Genomic DNA, 17,197 nt, shown 5'->3' on the forward strand with positions numbered 1-17,197 from the left:
CTCAATTTAATGAAGCACGTTTGTCACTTAAACAAACATGGCCCCCCCTTTAGAAAACTTTCTCCCCATTTTAAACACGGTCTCTTCTCTCTTGTCCGCTAATTAACATAAATAAATATATACACATGTGCATACGCATTCACCCAGGATAATATATTGTACTATCTCCAAATGTAAAAGATTTCTTCCCTCCTCATGCTCCTACAAAGGAAGAATCGCAAGAAAATTGCTCTGATCATAGTATTTTATTCAATAGTTTAATTTAACTTATCCACGTATCTATATTTATACCAAAACGAAAGAAAAGAAAACGACTTCCACTTTACTATTTTTTGTGTTTTTTGATAGTTGTTTATAAACACAAATTTAAGTGCACAGATTCAGACATGGACACAAATGTATCTTATACCCTCTCATGCATAGAGACCTATGATAAATCCTTATAAAAAATAGTAAGAAAATTGCTTTATTAGTATATGTGTGGCCCGTGATCCTCGACCTTCTCCTCCGTTGGTGGCTTGGTGGTTGAGTCTTCTCCTAGCCTGCACAGGGAGCGCACGACTAAGGCCAGGCCGGGGGTTGTCCCGGCAAGGCCCTCCGGCGAGAGGATCAGTAATGTGCAGAGAGGGTGGGCAGAAGATTATGAGAGTGAGTATCTAGTAGCATGTACCTCTTTAGGGTTACCACCGCTAGGTATTTATAGAGCTCCCTCACTTGCTCCCCAAGCACAAGTACGTGCCTTGCGCGGGCCAGGCAGTGTCATCATGACGTCACCAAATAGATCTGGTAACCGTTTTTAGGGCTGAGCTGGCACACCCATGTGCGCCCATGATCATCTTCTGTTATAACTGCTTTTACACATGGGAAGGCATGCAAATCAGCGGGTAGCCGTGGTTGACAGTGGCCGTGCTCCGCGGGTAGCCGAACACGCCTTTGCCGTCATGACATGCGACCGACGGGAGAGGATACGTCACAAGGGACCCGCCAAGGAAGGTGGCCGAGAACGAGCTGGTCTTTTGACGAGCCCGTAGTGAATGAGACGGTCGACGAAGAACAGAGACGGGAGCCGTGCACAAGGTTCAAGCTCGGCATGGTGTGGGCTCGGTCGTTCCTCAGCGAACTTTTATGTTCGGCCTGCTACAATAGCCCCTCAATCACTGCCGATGCCGAACGCGAGGTAGGGATTGATATCGAGCCTTGGCCGAACTTATTGAATGCCGAACGCGAGGTGGGGTTTGAAATCGAGTCTCGGCCAAACTTATCGAATGCCGAACGTGGTTTTGTGTTTTAGGCGAAATTTGGCCGAGCTTGACTAATCTTCTCTTTTGAAGTGATATCAGCCGTTGGTGGAGAACTTTAGTGGAGGAGTGCCAGGTGTCGCTCTATGGCTGTGTACGGCTGGTGAGAGGACGGCTGGCAAGCTCTGTAGGTTGTCCTTTATTTGCCACGTGTCAAGCGTTTACTGGCTGCTGGTTCGGCGGTGTCATGATGGGCGGGAGTTTCAAATCCCAAACCCTAGCCCTATATAAAGGATGATACGAGGAGAGAGAAGGACCCCGTTCTCTTTCTCTCTAGGACTCCATTGTTAGAGCTCTCTCCATCGACTGTTCATCTTCTGTCCTTGATTCTCAAGAGTTTCATCGCCAAATCTCACCACAAATCCCAAGTATGAACTCGCTTTCTGCTTCTCTTTACTTTTTTTGCAATCTTCTTGGACTTTTTCCCGTCTTTCTGGGTGTTTGAGATCTTTTTAGTTTTAAGTGAATAGTGCATTACTGGAGATGGGTGAACTGTTCGTCTCCTGCTTCAATGTGTTCTTCCGAGCCCCAACCTAGATGTTGGTGGTCTGGGCCGACGGTGAGACTGGCCGAGCCCCAATTTTGAGGTTAATAGGCTTGGCCGACAATGGGTTTGGCCGAGCCTGTCGACTTTGGTACGTGTTTCCCGAACTTAGATCTGTGGAATGTGATAAACGGGTGGGCCAATTGTAGGTAGCCGAGTCGTAATGAGGTCCTTGCCTTCGTAGCCAACGACGAGGGTTTTCATTGTTTTACTCTTGCCTTTGTTAGGTCTGGCTCACTCAATTATCATCATTTCATCCGACTCTGAAAGTTCAGGAGACGATTCCACAGATCTCGCGATCCGAGCATACGTGGAGAGGTACAGGAGCCGACGCCAGGCCTCCTCAATTGCTTCCAATATGTCCGGTTCAAGTGATTCCAACGCCGAACGTGACTATGAATACGATGCCGGGTACAACACTACGCCCAAGATAACCTTCACCACTAGCACGGAGTCCGAATCCGTGCACGAACTAGGTCCCGAGGCCGAGTCCAGGCTTTGTCCCCAGGCCAAAGTTGCTGCTTCTTCCCATTCTGTTCCAGCCGAAACTTCATCCGAGAACAGGGAGGTCACCGATCTCTATGAGCGAGGGTAGGTTTGTCGTTACGCCCACTACTTTAGCAGCAATCCTAGTGAGTACGCTGATTTCTGCCGAACATACAACATCCCCGATGATGTTGTTGTTAGCCAGGTGGCTAGTAACAGGATAAGGGACAAGAGGGAAGACCACCCCGAACACATAACAGTTCCCTTTATGGCCATTTGTGAGGCTGGACTCCGTTTTCCTCTTCACCCATTCTTGAGGGAACTGCTGGCCAAGTTCGGCATAGTCCCTCATTTTTTTGCCATAAATAGCTATAGGATCGTGATGTCGGCGATAAAACTGAAAGAGCTCCACAATCTTGAGTTCACAGTCGCCGACCTCTTCCATACATACATCATGTCTAGGCACGGCAAGACCGACCGCAGGTACTTGTCGACGCGTAGTGGCAAGGATCCCCTGATAACCGGGCTTCTCGACACTGATAAGTGGGCCAATTTGTACGTTGAAGTAAGTGGAAATTACGAGTTCGGCGATCAGTCGATAAGGCTGCATTCTGTGCCGAAGATAAAAGATTTCCGAGGTCATTTTACTTCCTTCTTTTATTTGCCGAGCATGATTTACTGTACTCACCGTGATCCTGATACTTATTTGGCCAACATTTTTCCTTTGCAGATCACCGATCAATTACCAAGAGACAGCAGTCCTTTGCTGTTGAAAAGAATATTGAAATTTTGACGGCTCAGATCTGTCGTGACGCGCCGACGCTGTTGGGTTACATCCCTTCTTATAAGGGGAAGTTGAAGAGAAGGGAGAGGGAAGCAGGGCCAAGCACGAAGGCAAAGGGCAAGAAGACAGTGGCTGGAGAGCGGGAGGCTGGAGGCGTTACACACAATCTGAGCAAGAAGGCAAAAGAACCGAGGGTGAAGTTCCCCACCTTGAAGAAGTCAGCGGATTTCTGGTTCCAAGACAGTCAGCCAGCTGAATCCCGAGGCGTCAGCATCGCTCCCATCCGAACACTTATACCTGAATTTGCCGACGATATGGGAAGGAGGAACGTTGTGAAGATCAATCTTAGGGACGGTGCTCTTGCTCGGCAGAAGGAAGCTGAGACGACTGAACCTGTTTCCAAGAAGCAGAAGGTTACTCGTGACTTCTTTCCCACCAAGCCGCCGACGCCAGTTCTCAAAGACCAGACTGATTCATCTGCTGCTGGTGGCTCCAAAGCCGTGGAAAAGTCAGCGGGTTCCGCGGGTCAAGTGACCCTGCAGGAGTTCGCACCTTCGTTTACTACGGTGGAGGGTAGGGTTGTCAGTGTTGATGACAGCATTAAACTCGAACCAGAGCTGGCCGTCACCATGCTGCACGGTCTTGCTCTTCCGAGGGATATGGAGAGGGTTCCGAGGGAGCTGCAGCCGAGCATCGCCCATGCTAGCGCCTACCTTGTTCAGGTACTTGATCACTTAATTTCTTATATATGACGTTCGGCCTTTCTTTTGTTGCCGAGCCTAACCGTTTCGTTTTCTTCAGGCAGGACAGGCTTTACTGCGGGTTTCTGATCAGGCTGATTTGTTGGCTGCCGAGAGGATGCATTATCGAGACGATGCTAAAGCCGAGCATGAAAAAACAAAGGCTGCAAAGAATGGTCTAAAGTTTGCCAAGGCCAAGATTGCCAAACTCGAGAGGGAGAGGGATGAAGCGTTGGAGAAAGCCATGAAGTCCGAACGCTAGCTCGGCCAGGTGTTGAGAAGGGAGAAGAGGAAAATCAAGGAGGTGGACGAGAAGGCTTACCAGGCTGGGTATGACAGAGCCGGTGCCGAGTATGTCAGGGAGGCTCGATCGATGGTGAACGAAGAGATCAAGAGCAGGGTCCCCATTGCATACCGAGTAGGGTATAAGTCGGGGGTGAGAGCTGCGTGTGGGGTGATGCAGCTAGAGCTGGATATGAATTTGACAAAGTCAATTCCTGCAGCCGAAGTGCCAGAGCTTGTGCTGCCGTTCACTGACGAGGAATGTGCACCACTTCCTCCAGAGGAGTTTTTCGAAAGTGAGGAGGATATTGATGACCTTACCGGTGCTGATGCTGAAGTGCGTGTGGCTGGGGCAATTGAGCAGGACACCGAGCAGGCCAAAAAAGAATGACGAGATTGGAGCCGATGCTGAGATCGGAGAGGCTGCCGAGGCCGAGGGCGGAAAGGTTGCTGATGTTGTTCCCCAAGATTAGGACTTCTCTTTTGTTTTTGAACTTTGAATTTTTTGTTGGACTGGACGGCTCCGAACTTGGGAGTTTGCCGTGCCAGGTGTAATAGATGATTTGTGGGTCGGCACTGGTCGGTTTTTCTACGCCGCACCTCTTTAACTTAGGATTTTCTGCAACACTTGTGTTTTTCCTTTGGATGAATGGATGTGTGATTTCTTTCTGGAGCGAATTTGTTTTGCAAATTTTGATTGAATGTCTTCATGTTTTGGAAAATTTGGATTACCTTTGTTTAGATGGTAGGTATCCGTAGCCCCTTCTATGGTTTTGGGTCGGCTGAGTTATGTTGACATGTAGCTAAGTAGAAACTGCTTCATCATTTTGGTGTTTGCCGAGCTTTGAACAATGCATAGTGAGAACAAAGCCGAGCCTGGCCAATATTAGATGTGTTGATGTGAAAGTTTGCTGAGCCTTGTTTAATGTAGTAGTAGTTGTCCTGTAGCCCCCACTTTGGTTTGGGTTCGGCCCTGTGGTAGGAATGTTTGTCCAATTGTTGAAGTTGATAGCTGTAGGTATGGCAGAGCTTGAACAAAGTAGAGTAAATAGAATGGAGTTTGCCGAGCGTGCGTTGTTTTTGGCCTGTTCGAGTTTAGTGGATGATACTTAGGTTAGTCGCCAAAGTTGTGGAGGACACGCACCCGTGCTTTGGGGCTCGGTCAACTTGCCAGCCCCTATCCTGTAGGTGAAGTGTTTAACGTTTGTGGGTAGTTTGCTCACCAAAGCGTGAGTATAACTAGGCTGTAGCCGACCGTAATGTCTTGCTAAGCCGAACCGGAGCCCAAACTCCAGCCATATTGTGTGTCTTTGGGCTCGGTGGACCTGATGTTCATTTTGCTTCTTTGGGCAGTAATAGTGGCCGAAGCAGAGGCATAGGAGCCGTTTGTGGGTGTGACCGAGGTCAACGTTTATGGTCGGCCAAGTAAGCCGAGGTAGTATATAAAGTAAAAAAGAAAATTTTGAATTGCAAACGACAGCTTGTCAGATAAAATTTCTTTGATTTTTCAAACATGAAGTACAGGTTGAAATGTAAAGACATGGGCCGAAGCCAATAAAGAAAAATAGGATAGGCAGTGGCCGAACATGAGGCACACTGTTGGGATTTCGGCTACATGTATGCCTTCTTGAGGTTCTGTGCATTCCATGGGTTAGTGAGAACTTTCCCATTCATGTCCTCCAGCATATAGGCGCCTTCACCAGCGATCTTGACAATACGAAAGGGACCTTCCCAGTTGGGTTTGAATTTTTGCTTCTTGCTAGCTTGCACCACCTTTCGCCAAACCAAGTCGTCTGGTTTGAAGGTCTTGGTTCGAACACTTCGGTTGTAGCCTCTTGCCACTTGTTGTTGGTATTTGGCGAGCTTTAGCTGAGCGTCGTCGCGTTTTTCTTCTGCCAAAATCAATTCTTGTTCCACTGCATCTTCATTAGTTTTTGGATCGAAATTCTCAGTCCTCAGAGTGGGGAACTTGGACTCTAGTGGGATTACTGCCTCCATGCCGAATGCCATTGAAAAGGGGGTTTGGCCAGTTGAGCGCCGGGGTGTAGAATGGTAAGCCCAAAGAACACGGGGTAGTTCCTCAGCCCATTTTCCTCTCTTAGTGTTCAGTCGTCGCTTGATCCCGGCGCAGACGGTTTTGTTTATAGCCTCGGCTTGTCCATTCCCTTGGGGGTATGCTGGTGTAGAGTTGAAGAAGCGTATCCCAAATTCCTCACAGAGGCTGGTCAGGTCTTTACCGATAAACTGGCTTCCATTGTCTGATACGATGGCGTACGGAACTCCAAATCTGGTAACAATGTTTCACCAGACAAATCTGCGAACGTCAGCTTCTGTGATTGTCACAAGAGGCTCGGCCTCTACCCATTTGGAGAAGTAGTTTGTTGCAGTGATCAAGAACTTGAATCCACCTGGGGCTGTTGGTAGTTTTCCGACAATGTCGAGCCCCCATTGTGCAAAGGGCCAAGGGCTGGTAATAGGGGAGAGGTTCTGGGCGGGTTGCTTTGGTATGGGTGAAAACAGCTGGCACGGTCGGCATTTGCGGACAACTTCTTCGCAGTCTTTCTTCATGTTCTTCCAGAAGTAGCCTTGGCTCATGGCACGTTGACAAAGGGAGCGGCCGCCAGAGTGGCAGCCGCAACTGCCTAAATGAAGTTCAGCGAGGATCTCTTGAACTTGGGTTGGGTGGACCACGAGGAGATATGGGCCGGAGATAGATTTCCTGTAGAGTTGGCCGCTTTCAGAGAGCTAGTAGTAAGCGGCTTTGTTTTTGATACGGTAAGCTTCCTTCTTGTCTGTCGGCAGAGTGTCATTTTTGAGAAACGCTATGATCTCGTCCATCCAGCTTGGGCCGAGTTCAACGTTGAGAACCGTTGGAATGGCATCAAAACTTGGGTGGTCGATGTTGCCGAAGCTTATTGCTCGGAATTCAGAGTCTTTTGAAGCTGAGGCAAGGCCAGCGAGTGCGTCAGCATGCGCGTTGGGTTCGCGGTTGATCTACTCAATTTTGAAATTGGGGAAGTTGGTGATTAGTTCGGCTACGGTTGCTTGGTATTTTGATATCCTCGGATCCCGAGCCTCATAGTCCCCAAGTACTTGGTTAACTATGAGTTGGGAGTCATAGAAAACGACAAGGTTGGAGATCTCCATGGCAACTGCAGAGCGTAAGCCAGCTAGGAGCACTTCATATTCAGCTTCGTTGTTGGTGGCGGGGAAGTCGATGCTGATAGCACTTTCGTGTATTGTTCCACAGCGGGAGACTAGGACGACCCCGGCCCCTGCTCCGTTGCTGCTTGACGCTCCGTCAACATGTAGACGCCATATGTCGCCTTGGAAAAGGTGCCAAGGTTTCGGAGACAATTGATGCTCGGCAACGGTTTGTGTTGGGATGGGTGTGTTGAGGAGTTCAGTGTCTTATGGAGTAAGCTCAGCAATGAAGTCCGCAAGGACTTGTCCTTTGATCGCCGTTCGTGGTTCGAAACGGATATCAAAGTTTGCTAGCTCAACTGCCCACTTGGAGACCCTGTTAGACAGATCTGCCTTTCGAAAGAGAGCTTTGAGGGGGTGTTCTGTTAAGACGACGATAGAGTGTGATTGAAAGTAGGGCAGGAGTTTCCTAGCCGCTGAGACGAGCGCAAGGGCTAACTTTTCAAGTGGGAGGTAACGAGTTTGAGCTGGAAGGAGTGTTTTGCTTGTGAAGTAGATGGGCTTGTCTTCGGCGCCTTCCCGCCATACAAGTGCAGAACTGGTTGCGTGAGCGGATACGGCGAGGTAGAGATATAATGTTTCGAACTCCTTCGGTTTTACCATCAGCGGGGCTGAATTTAGGTAATTCTTTAGTTCGGCAAGCTGCGTCGGCTTTTTCCCTTCAAGGCGTGGAAGAATGCGTGGCATTTGTCTGAGGATTTGCTGATGAATCGGTTGAGAGCCGCTGCCATCCCAGTGAGCCTTTGTACTTCCTTGATCGTCCTGGGTGGGCACAAATCTTGAACAGCCTTGATTTGGTTGGGGTCGGCCTCAATGCCTCTTCGAGTGACAAGGTGTCCGAGAAATTTCCCGGCGCTTACTCCGAATGCGCATTTTTCAGGATTTAGTCGAAGCTTGTGGATCTTGAGGATTTCGAAGACTTCCGCCAAGTCTCGCAGGTGGTTGGATTCCTTCTTGCTTTTGATGACCAGGTCATCAATGTAAGCCTCCACGGTGTGGCCGATTTGTTCTTTCAACATCTTGAATATTGCTCTGTTGAACATTGCCCTTGAATTCTTGAGTCCAAAGGGCATGACGCGGTAGCAAAAGATGCCATATGGCGTGATGAAAGCAGTTTTCTCCATGTCGTCGGGGTCCATGGCAATTTGGTGGTAGCCACGGTAGGCGTCCAGAAAGCTAAGCCGAGCATGTCCTGCTGTTGCGTCAACGAGTTGGTCAATCTTCGGTAGTGGGAACCAATCCTTTGGACAAGCATCGTTGAGATTGGTATAATCTACGCAAACTCGCCATTTGCCGTTTTTCTTTTTAACGACAACAGTGTTGGATAGCCACGTTGGGTATTGTACTTCTTGGATTGCATTGGCCTCCAGCAAACGCTTGACTTCTTCGACGACGGCGGCGGCGTGTTCGGCTGCAGAACGCCGTGCCTTCTGGATGATCGGTTTAGCGTCTTTCTTGATGTTGAGGGAGTGACAGATGAAATTTGGATCGACCCCTGGCATTTCGTTGGGGGTCCAGGCAAAGACTTCGATATTTCTCATGAGGTATTGGAACATTTCTTCGCGATCAGTCTCGCTGATGGAAGAACTGATCAAGAAAAATCGGGAGCCATCCTCGTTGATTGGCATTTGGACGAGGTCCTCCTCTGCTTTGTCCTCGGCTTTCTGGCCGACGTCGTCGAGTACAGTCACATCGGGGACTTCAACCCATTGTACTTGTTTGGCTTTGGTGGAGTTGTGGACGGCTGAGACGTAGCATTTTTTGGAGGCCACTTGGTCGCCTCGCAAATCTTCCTGTCTTCCTGTGGCGCCGATGAAGCGGACGACCTGGTGATAGGTAGAAGCAATGGCTTGCATTCCGTGAAGCCAGGTTCGGCCAAGGATGGCGTTGTATGGGCTCGGTACGTTGACGACGACGAATTCGACGGTCAGAGTTTTTGAGCCGACGACGACCGGGAGGAAGATTCGGCCAAGCGGCCAGACAGGTGCACCGCTGAAGCCGATGAGGGGTACGTCGGTAGGTTGTAGGGCTGACTCTGGTATATCCAACTTCTTAAAAAGGTCGTAATACATGACCTCTGCTGAACTTCCTTAATCGATAAGAATGCGTTTGACATCATGTACTCCAATTTGGACAGTTACGACGAGGGCGTCGGAGTGTGGTGTTTGCACACGTTTAAGATCGCGCTCGGTAAAAGTAATCGTCCATTTGGGTAACTCTTCTGTTCGTGGACGTTTGAATCCAGGTCCTACCGCGAGTACCTGCTTGGAAGTTGACGCGCGACTATGGTCGGCCTGGAGAGTTGATTCAAATTCCTTTGACACGGGGCCATGGATAACGTGTATCAGTGGGCGCTGTTCGTTGGGGTTGGGATTTGTCTGCCGGGCGGGTGTTTTTGATTGGTCAATGTATTGATCGAGGTGGCCTTGAGCCACCAAACGTTCCAACAAAGCCTTTAGGGAGCACATGCTGTTGTGTAGTGGCCGAGCTCATTGTGATATGAGCACTTCTTTTTTGGGTTCTGATCCGCTTGGCCATTGTCCGTGCCGAGCTTGCCTTGCGGCCACTCGAACCATGGTTGCCTCATGATTTCTTTTAGGAAGGACCAGATGGGTTCTTTGAAATGGGTGGTTTCGGCCACGTAGTCGTGCTCTTTTGGCTGGCGTTTCTTCCCATCTTTGATGTTGTGTACCTGCTTCTTGGGTTGTAGGTGCTGGGTGATTGCTGGTGCCGGCAGTTGGGTTGCGGCCGAGGTGAAGGATGCTGTCAAGCTCGGGATTCCCTAGGCTGCACGGTCCGCGTAAAACTCTTCAAGAGCACAGAATCTCTCTACGACGCCCATCAATTCTCCCATGCCATGTGGTGGGCGGATGGCGAGCTCGTCTAGGATCTTGCTGCCGGTTTCCAGACCGTTTTTGAAAGTGCGCGCAGCCCAGTATTCGTCGATTCCTGGAATTTCATTGAACAGCTGCCAATAACGCTCGGCGTATTGTCTGAGTGTTTCGTTTGGGAGCTTCCCCATCTGGGACAAAGACTTAGGCTCCTTAGCTGTCCTGTTATTGGTGATGAAGCGAGTGTTGAAGGCGCGTTCAAGGTCGGCCAGGTTCCGTATGGATCCAGCGGGCAATTTGTTAAACCACTGGAGTCCAAGGGAGCCGAGGCTGGACGGGAACGCTTTGCATTTGATTTCGTCTCTTGTGGTGCATAGCTCAATGGTTTGACGGAAGTGGATAAGGTGGGTGTAGGCTTCGCATGTGGTAGGATCAAACTTCGTAAACTTTGGCAGGTGGAAGTTGGGCTCGGCCGTCGTCTTGATTATGTGGGGTGTGAAGGGAGAGACGCCCAGATCCTTCAGTTGCCGCTCAAAACCAGGGCGTGGCGGCCTGCCGTGCTCATCCGTCTTTGTTCTCTTGGACTCTCTATCTTGAGACTTTTCGCGGTTTCGATGCCGGAGTTTGTCTCCTAGATCTGCTGTCACCCGGCGATGTTCATCAACCATTTCTCCTCTGTCCTTACGGGATTTGGTCTCGTTTTGCTCGTCAATACGCACGCCCTTTCCATTCCGTCGTCCCTGGTTGCTGTTGTCGAGCTTTTCTGCAGGGATTTCCCCGAGTCGTTCAGATACATGGCGTCTGGTCTGCACGGAATCTCGGCTACGGTGGGAAACCGTTGTACGAGAGAATTCTGCGCGACCAGTGGAGTATGTGCTTGTAAACGACTCGGTATCCCAAGTGTTAGTTCGATCGTGGTGTTCCTTTGAGCGGTGTGTTCTAGATGCGGTGGGTTGCTTGTAAAGGATTATTTCTCTGGCGTCGCCCGATGCCAGAGTGAAGCCTAGGCGGTCTTTCACGGATCCGCGTTGGCCTCCCTCGTTCTGACGTCTTTGTGGTGGTGGTGGAGGTGGTGTTCGCCTTCTTCTTCCCCCTCCTCCACCAGATCTGGATGCGGCACGGGTGGTGTTTTGCTGCATGTGCTGTTTCATTTAGACCACCTCTGCCCTTAGCGCGGCCAACTCGTTATCGCGTTCGTCGTCGCGACGCTGCAGCAAACGGATGTAGGCCGTCGTTATATCGTCAGCGACTGGTGAGAGACCGGATCCGGGGGCTAGGGACATGGATATGTGCCTCTCATGGGGAGTTGTGGTGATGACATTTCCGCTAGCATCTTTGGTCCCTGAGATGGCCACATCCGTCTGATCTCCGCCCATTGTTAGTAGTTTGGTCGTCATTTCACAGAGGAGTGAGGGGATTTGGAGGAAGTGAGAGCCGTTCGAATCAGAAGCGATTCACGTCGGGTTCACCAATTGTGTGGCCCGTGATCCTCGACCTTCTCCTCCGTTGGTGGCTTGGTGGTTGAGTCTTCTCTTAGCCTGCACAGGGAACGCACGACTAAGGCCAGGCCGGGGGTTGTCCCGGCAAGGCCCTCCGGCGAGAGGATCAATAATGTGCAGAGAGGGTGGGCAGAAGATTATGAGAGTGAGTATCTAGTAGCATGTACCTCTTTAGGGTTACCACCGCTAGGTATTTATAGAGCTCCCTCACTTGCTCCCCATGCACAAGTACGTGCCTTGCGCGGGCCAGGTAGTGTCATCATGACGTCACCAAATAGATCTGGTAACCGTTTTTAGGGCTGAGCTGGCACACCCATGTGCGCCCATGATCATCTTCTGTTATAACCGCTTTTACACATGGGAAGGCATGCAAATCAGCGGGTAGCCGTGGTTGGCAGCGGCCGTGCTCCGCGGGTGGCCGAACACGCCTTTGCCGTCATGGCATGCGACCGACGAGAGAGGATACGTCACAAGGGACCCGCCAAGGAAGGTGGCCGAGAACGAGTTGGTCTTTTGACGAGCCCGTAGTGAATGAGACGGTCAACGAAGAACAGAGACGGGAGCCGTGCACAAGGTTCAAGCTCGGCATGGTGTGGGCTCGGTCGTTCCTCAGCGAACTTTTATGTTCGGCCTGCTACAGTATACTAATGCTTACTCGTGCCTACGACACTACGAACTCTGGTTGGAATTGCTCGTGCCTAAGGCAATTGGTAGCCAGTGGCTCAAACACTAAATCGATTCATTAGTGTGTAGCATGTGATCCTCTTTTTAGTAGTACGAAAAAGAATTACTCGTGCTTATGACACTTCCCAACTATACTTTTAAGATAGCTACAAAGACCTATCAATTTGCATATAGGGTTTTGGAATTGGAAGATTGGTAGCATTTGTGCAATTACTACAAAGAATGTGAGCACTTACATTACATTTGCAAAGTTCCTTGTCAACCCTTGGATCAAATGAATCTCAGCCCTTCTTTCAACTTGTGTTTGTGTGGTCCTCACACCCTTGTGTTTTATTAGGTAGATATTTTGATTCAACGAAATAAAATTCTAAATTCAATTTAGGAAAAATGACGGCCCAGGACGTGCGCCAAGAACAAGCTAAGAACATTTGTTAATGCTGAAAATATCCTTGGCAGGTATTAATTATTAAAGCACGTCTTTGGCCGTCATTTTCCTTTCAATTTATCCACCTATCTATACAAAAAGAAAGGAAAGGAAAGGAAAAGAAAAGAAAACCGCTTCGAACACAAATATTTCTCGAATCGTCTCATGCACAGTGACCTCTCATAAATCCATTAAATCCATAGAAAGAATAGCAAGAAAATTGCTCCATCACATTTTTTGATTCAAGGAAAAATAATTTAATTCAATCTATCCACCTATCTAAAAAGACCAAAAAGAAAGCAACTTCCAATAGACTTTCGTTTTTTTGATATCTGTTTTACATACACAGACTTTAATACGCAGATACATACACATTTCTTGAATTGACACTTGCACAGGACCTCTCACTATTTGGTGATGCCTACAGCTATCGGACTGTTTCGAACACATCTGCATTTGCATTCGTATACCAAAATCCGTGTGCACAAACTTCTACCTTCCGAAAACACGCTAGCTCATCGGTACCGGATCACCTGCCTCCATTTGACTATGCACCTCTGTTCTCGTACAATTATAGCCGCATTATCATACAAGAAAGGTTCTAACCAACCAGAATCTGTAATTTGTGCTGCCCGCACACTTTGCACAGTAACTCGAAAATTCTCTAGCTCATCCCTTGCTCTTCATTCTTGACATCAGCAGGAGACAAGAAGCAATCCAACGATAACCCAACAATGTTGAAATCAACCTCCTCGATCCTCCACGTCTCCTCCACCTTCGCCCGGTGATTGCTCAACGACTTCCCGTACCGGAAGATGGTCGCCGTTGTCTTCCCGCTGTGCGCGATGTTGATCCCTTCCACGTACCTGTACTCCTCGATCTGGGACTCCATGCTGGTTTCCCAGAACACGCTCTCGTCGCCCTTCGACGCCTTCATCCGGACCAGCTTCGAGTCCGTGAACTGGATCAGGAGCCCGGTTCGCTGGCTGAAGTGGCCCCAGATGGTGTGGTGGACGATCTCGGTGTTCGGGGTGCTCTGGGACCTGAGGACTTCCGTGCTGGTTTCGAGCTTCAGGGTGAAGCAATCTTCGTTGGATATGGATTTTTCGCCGATGCATACCGCGTTTGAGAAGAGGTTTGCTGTTGATCTTGGGTCCAGGCCCTGTTTGGCAATTGCAGAAAGCCAGAAATTGAGTTTAAGGCATGTGCAGGTAATTGGTGATGACCAACGTATGGTTTATTTTGCTCTTGTTCTGTTGCTCTGGTTGATCTCTTGCCAACCATGCAACATCTCGGGGTCAACTTTGTTAGGATGTTAGTCCTCTCGTTTTCATGCCTTTTGGTTCTGGTTTCTTTAATCATTATTAAAGATCCTGTTCTGCTTAACTTTTTCGTGCCTTTTGGCTCTTGTTTCTTTAATCATTACTACAGACTCTGTTCCGCTTAACTTTTACTCCCTCCGTCCTCATTCTTTGGTCCCAATTAGCACTTTTTTCTGTTTCAAAAAGATTGTCTCACTTCAAAACTAAATGAGTAGTATATTGAAATTTCCTCTTTTACCCTTCCATTTTTAAATTCGTAGTACAAAAAAGTAAAAAAAGGTAATGATTGAAGGGTAAAATGAGAAAAATAAGTTTTTAAAAGTATAATGATCGTATTCCCTTGTATAGTTGGAATCTCCAAAAGAAACTAAAGATCGATGAATGAGGGAGTAGCATTTTTTTTGGAGGTTTTGTCCTTATTCTAAAAATTTGCGCTAAATTTTTGTAGATTATTAATTTGTCTTGATGAGAAAAATCAGAAAAAATAAAAAAAAAAATCTTTTACCCAAATATTTTTGGAATTATCTAATTTTAAGCCAAAAAACCAACATTTTTGGCTCTTTTTTTTTTGAAAAATGGTTATTTCCCAAAATATTTGGGTAAAAGTAAAAAAAAAAAAATTATTTTTCTGATTTCTCTCGTCGAGACGAATCAATAATTCACAAAAGTTTTGCACAAAATTAACAAATGCGAAAAAAATTCAAATAAGAACAAAACCAACTTATTTGGCTTAAAGATAAGTGGAACAACACCTAAACTTTCCATTTGGTTAGTAAATTCTATTTATGTTGTTGTTCAGAAAGAACATTAAAATCGACATGGGACCATATCTTACTATCTCAGGACCCTTGTGGTTCTTCTTGCTTGTTTCTCTATTTTTCAAAATCTTTCCTTGTCTTAAGTAATTTTTTTTCATATTTGGATAAAGAAATTTACGTTTCCGGTTCGTTAACTAAGAGAAATCAAACAATGGTGCTTTCTTGAAGAAAAATAGATTGATAGAGGAATAAGGAAAGACTTGTGCCAGGAGATACCTGAAAGAAGCGCCGGAGGGGTCTTGGAGGGCCTCTGGAGGCCTGGGAAGGCTGCGAGGAGGACTGACTCCACGCCACCTTGCCATCGCTACCGGCGCTCACCTTGCAACCGGAGACAACTAGCTCAAGGAACCACAAGTCCGGGTTCTTCTGCCACAGCACAAATCCGCCCACTTCGCAGTTGCGCTTCGTGTTCGTGCTGTCGCCGCCCTGGTGGATGTCCGACGACACCATCTTCACTTGCCCCACTGCGTACATGCTGCGGAGTGAATCAAGCGCGGCTTGTCCCCCTGTTGCTGCTAGATACTGGTGTACTATGTATTTTGCCGTGGAGGCTTCCTGTTTCCGAAAGCGAAGAAAATCAAAACAGAGGAATTGCAAACGAAACAAAGCTTTTAACTATGAAAGTGCTGATGTTAATGGTGTAACTTCCTATCTCCCTCTTTCTGCAAAAAAGGGTTTGGAGTAATTTTAGGCTCCTTTGGCAGTTGAAAATCTTCAGGGGTTCTGAATAAGTTTCGATACGAGTTTCTTGTACAAGCCTTATCTCAGCATGTTGATTTGGAACTCACGTTTAAAAATCGGCTTACATGAGAGGGTGTCTAAGAGCTTGTCTATGGCGTTGTTGCTTATAGCTAGCGTTCGCTCTATAAGCAGGGTTACACGAATTTAATTAGGTTGGATTTTTATGCAAGAGGCCATGTTACATAACGCCATTTTGTGCACCATTGTTTTAAAAATATCATCGGCATGTCATCCAAGACCAATTTTCCATTCAAAATGTTTGCGAGCGAATCATTTTTCATTTTTTTCGAATCATTTTTCGAATTTCTAAATCTATTGTTGCAGCCTTGAGGACTAAAAAGTCATCATGTAGTGATTTCCGTAAGACATGGTAATGCCGACATTTTACAAGTACGCGAAACAAAGTGACAACAACAACAACAATGTAATGCTAAGGATATTTTTCCATCGTAGACGAAATATTTTTTCGGGTTTCGTTGATTCGCGTTAATGCATTCAAGGGTATATTCATTTTTGAAGTTCGTGGAAGAAAGAGTTTCTTACAATGGAGCCATCTCTAATAGGCAAAGTCATGGTATGGTCAGCCTGGACCTGAAAAGGAATGAGAGGAGATCCAACAAGCTTAAGCAAAAGCATAAACTGGTCATTGCCGGCCCCGTTGGCGAGGTGCGAATTACTCAACTTATCACAGCGTTGAGCCCGCATCCACGATCGCATGTTCTGCCACCGCAAGGCCGCGCTGTTGCCCATGCTGGTGAACATCTCCTCCGGTATGGGCACCTCCAGCACCGTGTCGAGCGCATCTTCTTTGTCGAAATTCGGACACAACGTCCTCATATATGTTCAAATTACAATAATATCCTTGAATGAAGATTGTTTAGAGAGAGAGAGAGAGAGAGAGAGGAAGAAGAAGAAGAAGGAACCTACCCTGTGGGAAAGAAGGATACCTTCCTCTTTTCCTCCAAAGAGGGTTGTTGAATGGATTAGTTTGTTTTTTTGGGTGTTGGGAGTAAATGGGGAGATTAGAAATTAGAGGGACTTTTAGTTTTTCTTAATCTGCTTGTTTGCCAAAGGTGCTCCTTGGTCGTAGCTGTCTTGTGGGCACGATTTTAGGGCCTTGTATTAGTGTCCCTTTGTTTTAGGACACCTTAATCCAATTTTGAGTTAGGGTCCAAAGGGAGAGATTTTAGTCAATTAATCATGCATTGCAACTGGTATCACTGAGGCTAGGAATGTAAATTTGTAGAGGGAAGGATGATAATACTGGAATTTCATAATTATCTCTCTATTTTGTGAATTTGAGGTGGCGTAACGTGATTGGAAAACATGAACATATCAATTTTCTTAATTTCCGACCGATTGTATTTTTTTGTTATGAACGCTCTCAATTAATGAGTTCAAAACCATGAACGATTCTGATTAATTAGAGTCAAGGAAGTACCGCCTTCCAGCACAACAACTCAACTATTGGCCAGAGTTATTTCAAATAAGAGAATGCTGCACATATGTACACATTTTGCGGATAACAAAAATGTACACA

The 17,197-nt window shown here is 47.4% G+C and overlaps 1 protein-coding gene across 1 annotated transcript; it reads right to left on the reverse strand.

Moving 5' to 3' along the window:
* Positions 1-12,938: 12,938 nt before the first annotated feature.
* Positions 12,939-16,677, reverse strand: LOC131331052 (uncharacterized). Its single transcript, XM_058364866.1, has 3 exons — positions 16,201-16,677; positions 15,133-15,471; positions 12,939-13,938 (listed from the first exon to the last, which is right to left on the reverse strand). The coding sequence occupies exons 1-3, from the start codon at positions 16,492-16,494 to the stop codon at positions 13,441-13,443; spliced, it is 1,131 nt and encodes a 376-aa protein (XP_058220849.1). The 5' UTR covers positions 16,495-16,677; the 3' UTR covers positions 12,939-13,440.
* Positions 16,678-17,197: the final 520 nt, after the last annotated feature.

The sequence above is a fragment of the Rhododendron vialii genome, chromosome 6a (assembly GCF_030253575.1).
Source record: "Rhododendron vialii isolate Sample 1 chromosome 6a, ASM3025357v1".
Classification (NCBI taxonomy): Eukaryota; Viridiplantae; Streptophyta; class Magnoliopsida; order Ericales; family Ericaceae; genus Rhododendron; species Rhododendron vialii.